The sequence below is a fragment of the Pongo abelii genome, chromosome 15 (genome assembly GCF_028885655.2).
Source record: "Pongo abelii isolate AG06213 chromosome 15, NHGRI_mPonAbe1-v2.0_pri, whole genome shotgun sequence".
NCBI lineage: Eukaryota > Metazoa > Chordata > Mammalia > Primates > Hominidae > Pongo > Pongo abelii.
Genome location: NC_072000.2, coordinates 40,807,697 through 40,823,103, shown reverse-complemented (window position 1 = coordinate 40,823,103; position 15,407 = coordinate 40,807,697). Strand labels below are relative to the sequence as shown.

General features: G+C 40.0%; 1 protein-coding gene across 2 annotated transcripts in view; it reads left to right on the top strand.

The window, feature by feature from the left end:
- The first annotated feature begins 548 nt into the window (after positions 1-548).
- SLC25A21 (solute carrier family 25 member 21) overlaps positions 549-15,407 on the top strand; it is a 506,267-nt gene continuing 491,408 nt past the window's right edge. The window contains 1 exon segment of one of the 2 annotated variants that reach the window (NM_001131197.1): positions 549-822. In NM_001131197.1, the coding sequence (NP_001124669.1) occupies positions 753-822 (70 nt within the window). In that variant the 5' untranslated portion in view covers positions 549-752. 2 annotated transcript variants of the gene reach the window in all.

Below are 15,407 nucleotides of genomic sequence, written 5' to 3'. Positions count from 1 at the left end.
CGTTCACAAATTATGCTGATGCTGTGGGTACTAAAACCACTTTTAAGAACCACTGACCTGGGTATAGAAGAAACTATTTGTAACCAGGCTTTTTCTTCTTTTGGTCCTTAGGTAAATAAAACTCAAGTTGATGAGGTATGATTTTACCTTAAATCAAAACCATTTTTGGTAAAGTACTACCTTAGCTCTATTGTAAAGTAAGTGTAAATTAGATTTGCTTTGACTTAGTTGCTACAGACCACAATTACAGGACAACTAACTGAGGAATTTATTCACTTGTCCCTTCTTTCGAACCTCACTGTGCTCTGGCTTGCCAGGAGGTGCAAGGGTCGTCCCCGCTTTGCACTTCGCGCTCCAGGCCTGGGTCACTTCACTTGAGTTATCAGAGGCAACGCGTCTAGTCTGACAAACTGCCGGAGGCTCCTGATAGAGAAGGGCGTGGGCGCCAGTCTAGGAGACAAAGCTGCGGTGAGCCAACCCAACCCCATCCGCGAGTCTTCTTTCCAGGGACATTTTCGGAGCCGAAGGCGCCTCTGCAAGAGCGCTGCGCACAGGTTTCGACTCGCCGGAGATCGCGCGACGAATCTGCGCCTCGAACCCTCGCTTTCCAGCAGTCGCCGGATTGCTGCTCCACAGGGAGCCAACGCGCCCGAGGACCAGCCCAGCCCGGGCTCTCTGAATCAGTAGGCTGTGCAGGCTGCGAGCTCGTCCACGCATCTCAGCCCACTCCCTTGTCCTCCCCGCTGGCGAAGATGTCCGCCAAGCCTGAAGTCGGCTTAGTGCGCGAGGCTTCTCGGCAGATCGTGGCCGGTGGTTCTGCAGGTAAGGCCACCCCGCCCTGCCCCGCCGGAGGCTAGTCGCTTTCCCCACCGCGTGTCCTGAAACCGTTTCCCAGACACGTCTCCTTACTGAAGTTTTGCCCTCTTCCTCAAAATTCCGCGCTCCGGGTGCAGTGCTTGAGCCCCTGGAAGCGCGAGAGCAGATGAGGCCGGGAGTTGACTGCGAGTAGTGGGTGCCCCAAGTAAAGTTGCCTCGGCGTCCGCGCCGGCCGCTCTTGGGTTCCCGGCATTGTCCGTTCCTAGCCTGTAAAGCAAGTGGGAGAGCCCCACGGGCAGCGACTTTGAGGCGGTCTTTTTGCCTTGCTATTTTACTTGAAAATGATCCAGTTCGGTCTGAGTTAGTTTTATCAATTGTGGAGTCTTTCTTCAAGCTCGCTCAGGTCTTACATAAACCCTGCATTCCTCATCAAAGTACTTACAGGACTCCACAGGACTTCTTATTGCATACTGTGCTTGCTTGGGGATATTCGTTCCTTAAATAAGGATATTAAAATTAAATGCATATGTAACACACATAAACACCTTTGATATAATGGGCTCACGTTAATTTATAGAGTTATGCTGTGGGGAAAAAATAAACCTTTAGGAAAAAATGTAATTAATCTTGGAAATACTTTTAAGTAGCTGGAGAAAGTTACTAACCACGAGATGTGTTATGTGCAAGTATTTTAAAGCTATTTTAAAATATAAATTATGATTTGGTTTGAAATTTAATCTTACAGTCATGCATTTTTATTATAAATATATAATTAAAATAATTGCCATAATTGGCTCATCACCAGAAAACATTTTATAAATCTAGCCATTCTTTCAATAAATTTTGTTACAGTAACTCTAATAAATCCTGTTAAGGCAATGACTAGAAAATGTTTAATGTTTAACTTCGACTAGTAAAAGTTACTGTATTTTCAAACAAATTTGGACTTTTTGTAAGGGACTGCTGCAAATTCTGACTGGTTATCATTATGTCATGGTCTACTTGCATCTCAGGAGTAACATAAGCAGCCACATGTGTCACTCACAATCTGTACACTTTCTTAAAGATGGTATTTCATCAATATCACATTAGAGCCATTCATTTCTTACAGGAAATTGTAAAATCTTTCCTTTCCTTTCCTTTCCTTTTCCTTTTCCTTTTCCTTTCTTTTCTTTTCGATGGAGTCTCGCTCTGTTGCCCAGACTGGAAGGCACCGGAGCTGGAGTGCCATGGCGCGATCTCAGCTCGCTGCACCCTCCGCCTCCCGGGTTCAAGCAATCCTCCCACCTCAGCCTCCTAAGTAGCTGGAATTACCGATGCGCCTCTCCACGCCGGCTATTTTTTTTTTTTTTAATTTTTTTGTAGAGACGGGCTTTCGCCATGTTGCCCAGGCTGGTCTCAACCTGCCGGGCTCAAGTGATCCTCCCACTGCAGCCTCCCAAGTAGCTGGGACTTACAGGAGCCCACCACCATGCTCGGCTAGTTTTTTGGGGAGGTGGAGGAAGGGGATTTTTTTTTTTTTGTAGAGACAGGGTTTCACCATGTTGCCCAGGCTGGTCTCCAACGCCTGGGTTCGAGCAATCTGACCCCCTTGACCTCCCAAAGCGGTGGGACTACAGGCGTGAGCCACCACCCATTATTATAATGGCAGTGGCCCCACTGCTTGCTCTTTCAGTTTTCCAATTGTGATGATGAATTTGCACCAATTTATTTACCATTTTTGGTCAAATTCCACAATGCCTAAGGTTCCTGTCTTCTATACCTGACTCGTTGATTTGTAGTCTATGACCCTGATCAAAGAAAACTCAGCTAGTCCAAAGAGAAAGTGAGGCCAATTGATTAACATCCTAAGCAAAGAATGGTGACTCATAAGCACCTGTATGCTAATTCATATGATCATACTATGTATTAGGCACAGCTAAACTCAAAGAATGTTAAAAGTAGATCAAAGTCAGCCAGGTGCAGTGTCTCATGCCTGTAATCCCAGCATTTTGGGAGGCCGAGGCAGGCGGATCAAGAGGTCAAGAGATCGAGACCATCCTCCCCAACATGGTGAAACCCCGTTTCTACTAAAAATACAAAAATCAGCTGGGCTTGGTGGTGTGCGGCTATAGTCCCAGCTACTTGGGAGGCTGAGGCAGGAGAATCGCTTGAACCCAGGAGGCAGAGGTTGCAGTGAGCCGAGATTGCGCCACTGCACTCCAACCTGGCGACAGAGCGAGACTCCATCTCAAAAAAAAAAAGTGGATCAAACTCTAATCCTACTTATGCTGTTTTGTTGAGTGATAAGTATTTGGCATAAATATGTGTGATTCCATCATATATTCTTATAAATGTAAGTAATATAAATGCAAATTAGGATATTTATAAGATAAATTAAAAATAGCAACATAGTTGATTTATATAGTTAATACTATGGAGTTTTTAATAAATGATTAGAGTAACTTATACTTTCCTAATAGTAAAAAAGAATTATATTTTCTTTTACTTGGCCAAAAACATTTTCATAAAATTTTATCTTTATTGCACTGTAATACATGTGGGTTAATCATATTATATATACTTGGTCAAAGGCCAGATAGAAATCAATACACAAAGAGGAAGAATTTTAATAAAAACAGAAAATGGATTTGAATCTCTGGCACTGGAGTTCTAATCACTGATATTGTCCATGAATACAACACTTCTGTGTGTGTGTGTGTGTGTGTGTGTGTGTGTGTGTGATGACATTTTGTTTGTGAAGGCCAAAGATACATTCTGGCTTTCTTAGGTGAAAAAAAAAAGAAACTGGGAGGTTTATTGGAGAGATACCAGGGTATCTCGTGGAATTCAAGGTCTTGGATGCATTCCTGGAACAAATTGGAATAAGGGGCTGGAATACTGAGGATAACTCAGGAAGTGAAGTCTCTCCATCTCTTCTCTTTAGTCAAATGTTCCTAAGGCAGCAGGGAGGCAGGTAATAATAGGGCCACAAGTATTACTACTACACCTGTCGGGATGGCTTGCAAGACTTCCACAGACACTCGCCTGGTAAGGAGTAAGCAGGCCCAAATGCAGTCAGATAGTTTATTAGTTATACAGACAGCAAAAGCAAGACATCATGGTGCCAGCTCCCTGTGCGCATAGCACCACAGTCAGCACTGAACAGAAGAGACCAGAGGATAGGTGGGATGAGTGGGTCACTCTGCTGTTAAGGATCTACCTCTAAACCACAGCCACGTAGTTTTATAGACTTAATGTTGAGGTCTGCAGCTGTAACCTACATGGGGGTAAGGTGGAAAGTCTTGCATTCAACTGAAACTAGGGAGATGGATGAGAAGTGGCCTTGTGGCAGTCTTCCACAAGATAGCAGCTCCTCCCCAGGCTGCTTATCTACCCTTTCACTTGGAGAAATCACAGGGCATTCTGCCAAGACTCAGTCCAGACTATGGTCTAACCTTGCCTGCCTGGTCCATGTGAAGATATAAGAGGTTGTCAGAGGGCCACACTGTGAAGCTATTTCCTTGTGCTCCCCTGGTGTCCTCCTTAGTCCTCTTTCTCACAGTTGACTGCTGTTTTTTTTTTTTTGTTGTTGTTGTTGTTGTTCTTTAGTCTGTGTATCAGAATGTGATCCCCAACAGCTTCTGGGTATATATGCTCTTGACTTCTTTTTCCTGGAGAAAGTGAGAGACTAACTTGCTTTTTTTTTGGTTCTAGTCCAAAATCCTGGGGAAAGACTAAAAATAACCCAGCATTAGTAGGGGCACACCTCTGTACCAATCAACTGTAGCTAATTCCTATGCAGATTGGTGGGGCAGGTGAGGTAGGGAACCTCAGGGGAGATTATTTTCCAGAGAAACTAGATACACCATGAAATGGGCAATAGGTATTTTCTATAACGATATAGATCTGTCTTTTATAAGAAGATGGTTTGTAATATTTTCATTTAAAAGACTAAAGAGGTTGATGCACTGACAGTTGCCTGGACAATACATTACATGTACATCAGAAGAAACTGATGCATACATCTAAAGATTGGTCTTTACATGTAAATTTAAGATTCAGGTGAGAGAATCACAGTAGCCAATAATGAGAGAGTCAGAGAAACCAATGATGAGAGCTTCAGGAAGATCAACAAGGGACCAGCATTGCAGAGGGGTTAAAGATGAGAATGAGAAGAGGTTACTGTATCAGACCCTTGGTACTCAAAATATGGTCTATGGATGAGCTGCAGGAAGGAGTATGGTAGCATCTGGAAGTTTGTTGAAAATGTAGGATCCCAGGCCTCACCTACTGTAACTGCCCCAGCAGGTTCACCTTACCTGCTGCCTAGACCGAGCCGATTTATCAAGACAAGAGAATTGCAGTAGAGAAAGAGTAATTCACTCAGAGCCGGCTGTGTGGGAGACAGGAGCTTTATTGTTACTCAAATCAGTCTTCCCAAGCATTGGGGGGTGGGGGGGCGGTGAAACCAGAGAGTCAGGAGTGCTGATTGGTCAGGTGGGAGATGAAATCATAGGGAGTCGAAGCTGTCTTATGCTGAGTCAGTTCCTGGGTGGGGGCCACAAGATCAGAAGAACCAGTTAGATCTAGGTGGTGCCAGCTGATCCATCAAGTGCAGGGTCTGCAAAATATCTCAAGCACTGATCTTAGGCTTTACAATAGTGATGTTATCCCCAGGAGCGACTTGGGAAGGGTCAGAATCTTGTAACCTCCAGCTGCATGACTCCTAAACCATAATTTCTAATCTTTTGGCTAATTTGTTAGTCCCACAAAGGCAGTCTAGTCTCCAGGCAAGAAGGGGTTCTGTCTTGGGAAAGGGCTGTTATCATCTTTGTTTTAAACTGTAAACTATAAATGAAGTTCCTCCCAAAGTTAGTTTGGCCTATACCCAGGAACGAACAAGGACAGCTTGGAGGTTAGAAGCAAGATGGAGTTGGTTAGGTCAGATTTATTTCACTGTCTCAGTTACAATTTTGCAATGGCAGTTTCACTACCATATCGGAATCTGCGTTTTGGGAGGGCCCCAAGTCATTGATTTGCACTTTAAAGTTTAGAAGCACTCCGTTAGAAGACCTTTGAGGAAAAGACTCTATAGAGGGGGAAGGTCAAAGCCAAATTGCAGAGAACTGAAAGTGAAATCTTTCTTGGTTTTCACTGCTGACCAGACAGGAGAATGAATTTCATACTCTCTATTATATGCCCTGAATTTAGCTTTCAGTCTTATTTTTCAACCCTCTCCTACACATTTTGTTCAGTTTCTGCTGAACAGGTCTGCTGACGATTCTTGACTGTTACCTGTACCTTACACCTTTATTCCTGATCCCCTAGAATGTCTTACCCCTTACTTTTTTTTTTTGAAGCTAATATTTTTATTTGTATGGGGATAAGGGAACAATCTGATTCATCAGGTTTTCTTAACTGAAAGACTAGAGGCTTTTGATCCCCGTTAGAATATATAGCAGGATTAGAGGTAACTGGTGAGATATTGTGCCAAATAAAATACAAATATTTCCTCTCACTAATTGTTTGTCTAATGGCTTCAAAACACCTAAAAAGAACTTTCCTGGCTTATTAAGAAGATATATCTCTACCTATTGAAATTCCATCCATTTTCCAAGGCCCAGATTGAAAATGATTTTCTGCATAAATGTTTCCCAGATGGACTGTACAGTCCACCCAACTTTAACATTTTCATTAGCATATGAATGATGCAAATAATAAAACAAACTAATATTTATTGAGTAAATACTAAATGCTGGACCTACTTCTAAGCTTTACATGTGTTAACACTTTTAATCCTTACCACAACTTCACAAGGCAAGCACTATTATAATCCCCACTTACAGACGAAGAAACTGATGTGTAGGGGAATAATGAACATGCCATAGTTGCACATACATGCAACCATTTCTATAGGAGTTGGAAAGACGAAGTCAAGTCTACTCTTATAATCTCTGTAGCTGTAATTAGTTTACATTCCTTAAAATAACTGTTTTACCTACAAATACAATCCATACAGACTTTCCATTAAGTAGTATCTTGCTCACTCCAAATCATTTCATCTATCTAGGCAAACATTATCCTTTAGCCAAGAGAAAATGTAGTTATTTTACTTCTCCATCCATTCGGGGCCTCTACATGTAGTTGGACACATTGTGGACTGAAAAAGGGCTCTGGACATGAGAGCAAGTAGGAATTGAAATCTAGCACATGCTCTGCTCCGTGATTTGTGCATCCTAGAACAGACGTGTTCACTTGGGGGAAGGGACACCTTCTTCTGTTTCTCACAAAGACACCAAATGGATTGATATAAGGTCTGACAGAATTCCCCTAAACATGTTAGGGCTCCAAAGATCTCTGGTCTCAGCAGCCCCTGCATATGACATCATTACTCTGTCTGCATATCAACAGGGCTCTAGGAGGATCCCCTGTCATGTACTTGATCAGCTCTAACTTGGAGCTAGGAGCATGGGTCCATCTCAGACTTTCCCATTCTTCCTAATGATCAGTTTGGATCCTTCCATGTGTTCCCAAAGACCATGGGATAGTTCTTATTTCCCTTGTCATATAGGATCAGGCCCACTCAGATGGTCATTCTCCCCAGACTATCACAGGGATTTTGTACCCAACCTCAGAACCTCCCAGGGTCTGTGACAATGTTATCTTAGCCCCCTGAGTGGTCCTGCTCTTACTAGGACCTGTCAGGCTTCCTCCTGAGGTCACTCCTAGGCCTTGTCCACACTGAATTTCCTTTCATAGTGGCAACTCTAGGACCCTCCTCCTGCCTCCCAGAATCTTTTACTCATATTCCTCAAAGTCTGCCAGTCCCACTCTGAATGCCTTCTACAGCATTATCACCTTCTATATATCATGCATGTGAGAGCACCATGCTGGCAAGACTAACTAATTTTCCAAAATTTCCAGGTTGCTGTTTCATCCTTTCCAGCCTTACCTTAGTCCCTGGTATCTTTTTTTTTTTTTTTTTTTTGAGACAGAATCTCGCTTTGTCACTCAGGCTGGAGTACAGTGGCGCGATCTTGGCTCACTGCAACCTCAGCCTTCTAGGTTCAAGCGATTCTTTTGCCTCAGCCTTCCGAGTAGCTGGGATTATAGGCACCCACCACCATGCCTGGCTAATTTTTGTATTTTTAGTAGAGATGAGGTTTCGCCATGTTGGCCAGGTTGGTCTCAAACTCCTGACCTCAAGTGATCCGCCCGCCACAGCCTCCCAAAATTCTGGGATTACAGGCGTGAGCCACTGCACCCAGCCAGTCCCTGGTGCTTATAAGCACATCTCCATCAATTACTCTGTTTTTACTTTGTGCATCTCCCTGCAGTTCATTGCTTTCGTTTAAATTCATTGTTTTAGTTCAAAGTTTTCTGGAAACAAGTTTTCCAATCTTGCACTAAACACAGTTCAAGTACTTTGTGTAGTGTTATCTCATTAAATCACCTTCAAAGAGTCAAATAAGAGTGAAATGAAAGACTTTTTTGAGGGAGGGAAATCTGGAATTAATGAATAGGCTTTTGGGAGATTAATTATCTGAGAGTATATGCAAATGCTGTGATATTTCAATAGGGAGAGAGTCCAAGGCTTTTAACCTGAAAAGGCTAATAAAAAGATATAGGATGTTTTCAAATTTCTTACATATCTTCATTTTCACAAGATTACTCCCTTTTCTTACTCTAATAGTTAAAATACAGTTAAAATAGATGCCTTAATAGTATGTATACTAGAAGTCCTTTGGATTTTAATTTGAACTACATAATAAAAGGGCTGATACACCAGGGGGTAATCAAGGTTAAAATTTTGATCAAGGAAAATTCTTTTGCAAAATGGTGCAAAGGGGATGCACGTGTGATTTGGATAAATGGCACCTTTGGAAATTCAGGATTTGGGAAACTGTAATTGTTTGATAATAAATAGCAGGTTGTATTGAAACAGGTGAGCCTTTATGACACATCAAAGGGTGGCTGGAACCCATTATCTGGGTAATTAGGGAGAAAAAAATAACCCTTATTTCAAGCACATAGGAGGAAGCAACCCTATTGCTCAAATTAATTATAAAATACCTTTAAAGGATGTATTTTAAGTAAAATGTAATCTTGTCTCTCTTTAAGAAAATCTAGTTCTCAAAAATTAGAATTTAAGAACAAACAAAATATGAGTTGCATACCACATTTTAAAGGATTTCTTATTTTACTCTACCTTCCTGAAAGATGTTTTAAAAGTGCAACTACCCTTAATATGTGGCTATATGATTCAATTGACATAAAACTTAAAACAACTTTTACACAATATTTTAAAAACATGTGGTTAAACCAGCCCTTCCTCACCTCCCTTTTGCCCCCAGCCTTGACTGCAACTTCTTAGGGTGTTGAGAACCAGGTGTTTCAGAGTATAGCAACTAGGGGCTCAGAAATGTTTGTTGATCATATTAACAAATAAATATGAAAAGTCCAAGCCATAGAATATTCTTAGGTTCCTACTCTGAAGAGAGAAAAATATTCAGGGATTCTAGTCATTAGATAATACTTACAACAGTAGTGTATAAATGATTTATACATTTTAAAGTGTTATCATTCTACTCTGCTATCAAACATTGAATTTATTCCTTCGTCTTCCTGTATGTTTATACACTTTAACCCACTTTTATTCATCCTCCCCACTCCTCCCAACTCACCCTTCCCTGATGGTATCTTTAAAATGGCAATAAATGAAAGGAACCAGGTTAAAGGTGCAGGATTTTTACAGTTGTACTAGATTTTGATCGATTTTTCTTACCAATTTCCTTTTTTTGTTTTCATTCTCATATTGTTATTGTATCTAAATTGGAAGATAGCTATTTTCCAAGTGATTAATATCTTTATTATGTTTGTGTCAATTATTTTGACACTTTGATGTTATCATGGTTTATACACATTGTAAATATTCTATCAGATATGTATTTTTTCATTATTATTTGTAGTCCTTTTATAAATTTGCTGGGGTTGCCAGAAAAATGCACCACAAACTGGGCAGCTTAAACAACAGAAATTTCTTCTTTCGTTGGCAGGGTTGGCTCCTTCTGGAGGCAGTGAGACCCTCTGACCCGCGCCTCTCTCCTAGCTTCTGGCAGTTGCCAGCAATGCTTGGTATTCCTTGGCTTGTGGACACATTACTCCAATCTCTGCCTCCCTCATTACTTGGTGTTCACTCCCTATCTTTATTATTTTATTTTTTTAATATTAGATTTCTTCTTCTTTTTTTTTTTGAGACAGAGTCTCGCTCTGTCGCCCAGGCTGGAGCACATTGGGGCGATCTCGGCTCACTACAAGCTCCGCCTCCCGGGTTCACGCCATTCTCCTGCCTCAGCCTGCTGAGTAGCTGGGACTGCAGGTGCCCACCACCACACCCGGCTAATTTTTTGTATTTTTTTTAGTAGAGACGGGGTTTCACCATGTTAGCCAGGATGGTCTCGGTCTCCTGACCTCATGATTCGCCCGCCTGGGCCTCCCAAAGCGCTGGGATTACAGGCGTGAGCCACTGCGCCTGGCCGTTCTCTCCCTATCTGTCTCTATCTTTGTGTCCCTCTTCTTATAAGGACACCAGTCATTGGATTAGGGTTCACTGTAATCCAATATGACCATATTTTAACTTGATTACATCCTTAAAGATCCTATTTCCAAATAAAGTCATATTCACAGGTACCAGGAGTTAAAACTTCAACATGTCTTTTTCTGGGACCAACCCACAACAGACATTCTATTGTATTTTTCTCATATTGTGTTTCTCAAATTTACAGCCCATATCTCAAGCTGTGGTCCTGTGTTCCTCCTTTCATGGTCAACCTTTCTGAAAAGTTCCTCACTCAGTCTTCAACCTGCTATAATTGGCATATCCATGTTCACCTTTATGCCGAAACTGTTAACTGACATTTTTCATTCCTAATTTTATCTAATCTTTGCAGAATTTCACGTCACTGATCAGTTTTTCCCTTTAAAGTTGTCTCTGTGATTGATTTTTACCCTCTTCTTTTTATCTGGTCACTCTTTTTTCATCTGTGCAAATTTATGGAATATATGAGAAATTTTTTACATGTATGTCATGAATAGTGATCAACTCAGGATATTTAGGGTGTCTATTACTCAAATGTAATACATTTTAAGTATAGTCATCCTACTCTGCTATGAGACATTGAATTTATTTCTTCTCCTCCCCCCGCCCCCCTCCACCTCCCCCCTCCTTTTCCCCACCCCCTTCCTCTTTCTCCTCCTCCTCCTCCTCCTCCTCCTCTTCCTCCTTCTGTCTTCTTTGAGATGACATCTCACTGTGTTGCCCAGGCTGGAGTGCAGTGGCATCATCTCTGCTCACTGCAACCTCTGCCTCCTGGGTTCAAGAGATTCTCCTGCCTCAGCCTCCTGAGTAGCTGGGATTGCAGGCACATGCTACCAGGCCCAGCTAACTTTTGTATTTTTAGTAGAGACAGGGTTTCACCATGTTGGCCAGGCTGGTCTCGAACTCCTGACCTCAAGTGATCTGCCCACTTCAGCCTCCCAAAGTGCTGGGGTTACAGGCGTGAGCCACCGCACCTGGCCTGAATTTATTTGTACTATCTCACTGTATGTTTGTACTCTTTAACCTACTTCTCTTTATCCTTGCCCTCCTGCCTCTCTCACCCTTCCCAGCCTCTGTTATCTATTTTTCTACTCTACTTCCATGCGTTCAAATGTTTTAGCTCCCACGTATAAGTGAGAACACGCAATATTTGTCTTTTTGTACCTGGCTTATTTCTCTTAAGATAACGATGTTGTTATCTTAAGTTTCATCCATGTTGCTGCAAATGACATGATTTTAATATTTTTTTAATGGCCAAATAGTATTTCATTGTCTGTAAATACGATATTTTATTTATCCAATCATCTTTTCATGGGCACTTTGGTTGATTCCATGTGTTTGCTATAGCGAATAGTGCTGCAATAAACATGCAAGTGCAGCTATCACTTTGATATGTGGATTTCATTTCCTTTGGGTAGATACCCAGTAGTGGAATTGCTGGATCGAGTGGTAATTCTATTTTTAGTTTTTTTGTGTGTGAAATCTCTGTATGGTTTCCATAGTGGCTATACTAGTTTACATTCTCATCAACAGAGTGTAAGTTCTTTTTGCTCTGCACCCTCAACAACATCTGTTAATTTTGTCGTTTTAATAATAACCATTCTAACTGGGGTGAGATGATATCTCATTGTGGTTTTGATTTGCATTTCTCTGATGATTAGTGATGCCGACCATTTTTTCATATATGTATTTGTGTGTCTTCTTTTGAGAAATGTCTATTCGTGTACTTTGCCTACTTTTTAATGACATTATTTATCTTTGTCCTTTTTAGTTGTTTGAGTTTCTTATATATTCTGGATATTAGTTGCCTGTTGGATGAATAGTTTGCAAATATTTTCTCTCATTCAACATGTTGTCTCTTCACTGTTGATTATTTCTTTTGCTATGCAGAAGCTTTTTAGTTTAAGTCCTATTTGTCTATTTTTGTTTTTGTTGCCTGTACTTTTGAGGTATTAGTCATAAATTCCTTGTTGAAAACCAATGTCCAGGAAAGTTTTCCCTAGGTTTTCTTCTTGTATTTTTATAGTTTTGAGTCGTATATTTAAGTGTTTAATCCATTTTGAGTTGATTTTTGTATGTTGTGAGAGAAAAGGGTTCATTTCATTCTTCTGCATGTGGTTATCCAATTTTCCTAGTACCATTTTTTGAAGAGGGTATTCTTTCCCCACCCAACGCCTCTTGTCAGCTTTGTCAAAGATCAGTTGGCTGTAAATATGTGGATTTACTCCTAGTTTTTCTATTCTGTTCCATTTGTCTATATGTCTCTTTTTATACCAATACCATACTGTTTTGGTTACTATAGCCTTGTATTGTATTTTGAAATCAGGTAATGTGATGCCTCAGCTTTGTTCTTTTTGCTCAGGATTGCTTTGGCTATTTCGCCTCTTTTTGGATTCCCTATGGATTTTAAGATTTTTTTTTTCTATTCCGTGAAGCCAAATTTTTTATAGGGATTGCATTGAATCTGTAGATTGCTTTGGGCAATCTTGTCATTTTATTGTTATTAATTCTTCTCATCCATGAGCATAGGATTTTTTTTCCATTTGTTTGTGTCATGTTGAATTTCTTTTACAGTGTTTTGTAGTTTTCCTTGTATAGATCTTTTACCTCTTTAATTATGATTACTTCCAGGTATTTTATATGTTTTATAGCTATTGTAAATGGGATTGCCTTCTTGATTTCTTTCTTGGCTAGATAACTATTAGTGTATAGAAATGCTACTGATTTTTGTATGTTGGTTTTGTATCCTGAAAGTTTACTACATTCATTTATCAAATCTAACAGTTCTTTGGTGGAATCTTTAAGTTTTTTCTAGATACAAGATTATATCATCAGAAAATAGGGACACTGTGACTTCCTCTTTTCCAATCTGAATGCCTTTTATTTCTTTCTCTTGGCTGATTGCTTCGGTTAGGACTTCCAGTACTATGTTGGATAGGAGTTGTAAAAGTGGGTGTCCAGAACCAGTGTTCTGGTTCTTAGAGGAAAGGCTTTTAGCTTTCTGCTATTCAGTATCATACTAGCTATGAGTTTGTCATACATGACCTTTATTTTTTTGAGGTATGTTCCTTCTATGCCTAGTTATTAAGAATTTTTATCAAGAAAGTATGGTGAATTTTATAAAATGCTCTTTCTGCATCTATTGAGATGATCATATGGTTTTGTCCTTCATTCTGTTGATGTGATAGAGCTTGATCATTGATTTGCATATGTTGAACTATTCTTGCATCCCTGGAATAAATCCTATTTGATAATGGTGTATTATCTTTTTGATGTGCTGTTGGTTTCAGTTTGCTTGTATTTTGTTGAGGATTTTTATGTCTATGTTCATTAGGGACATTGGCTTGTAGTTTTCTCTTTTTGTTCTGTTCTTTTCTGGTTTTGGTATCAGGGTGATACTGGTCTCATAGAATGATAGAAAGAATTACCTCCTCTTCAGTTTTTTGCAATAGTTTCAGGAGAATCGGTATTAGTTTTTCTTTGTATGTTTGGTAGAATATGACTGTGAATTCAGCAGGTCCTTTTTGTCATTGTTGTTGTTGGGAGACTTTTTATTACTGATTCAATCTTGCTACTTGTTATTGTTCTGTTCATGTTTTCTATCTTTTCTTGATCCAATCTTTGTAGGTTGTATGTTTACAGGAATTTATCAATTTCCTCTAGTTTTCCAATTTGTCACCATTTAGTTATTTACAGTCTCTAATGATCTTTGGTATTTCTGTTTTATCAGTTGTAATGTTTCATTTTTGATTTTTGATTTTGTATATTTGGATCTTCTCTCTTCTTGGTTAGTCCAGCTAAGTGGTTTATCAATTTTATTTATCCTTTGAATAGCCAACTTTTTGTTTTATTTATCCTTTATATTGTTTTCTTAGTCTCTATTTCATTTAGTTCTGCTCTGTTTTTTATTATTTCTTTTCTTCTGCCAATTTTGGGTTTAGTTTGTTCTTGCTTTTCTAGTTCCTTGAGGTGCACTGTTAAATTGTCAACTTGTAGTCTTTCTGCTTTTTTTTGCTGTAGTTATTCAGTGCTATAAGCTTCCCTCTTAGCATTGCTTTTGCTGTGTCCCATAGGTTTTGGTACGTTGTGTTTCCATTTTCGTTTGCTTCAAGAAATTCTTCCATTTCCATCTTAATTATTCATTGACCCAAGTGGTCATTCAGAAACATGTTGTTCAGCTTCCATGTATTTGAATAGTTTCAAAAGTTCCTCTTACTATTGATTTCTAATTTTATTCCATTGTGGTCTGAGAAGATACTTGATATGATTTTTTTTTTCTTTTTTGAGTCAGAGTTTTGCTCTGTCACCCAGGCTGGAGTGCAGTGGCACTATCTTGGCTCACTGCAACCTTTGTTTTCCTGGGTTCAAGCAATTCTCGTGCCTCAGCCTCCCAAGAAGCTGGGATTACAGGTATGCACCACCACGCCCAGTTAATTTTTTTGTGTGTTTTTAGGAGAGATGGGGTTTCCTCATGTTGGCCAGGCTGGTCTCAAACTCCTGGCCCCAAGCAATCCACCTGCCTTGGCCTCCCAAAGTGCTGGGATTACAAGCATGAGCCACCGTGCTGGGCGTGATATGATTTTATTTTTAAAAATTTGTCGTGACTTGTTTTGTGGCGTAACATATGGTCTATCCTGGAGAATGTGCCATGTGTGGCTGAAAAGAATGTATATTCAGCACTTGTTGGATATAACGTTTTGTAAATATCTGTTAGGTCCATTTGATCTAATGTGCAGTTTAAATTCAATGTTTCTTTGTTGATATTTTGTGTAGATGATCTGTCTAGTGATGAAAGTAGGGTGTTGAAGTCTTCCACTGTTATTGTGTTGGAGTCTATCTCTCTCTTTAGATCTAGTTTTATTTGCTTGATGAGTCTGGGTGCTTCAGTATAGAGTGCACATATATTTAGAATTGTTATATCCTCTTGTTGGATTGATCCCTTTATCATTACATAATGACCATCTTTGTCTTTCTTTTACTCTTCTTGACTTAAAGCCTGTTTTAGCTGATA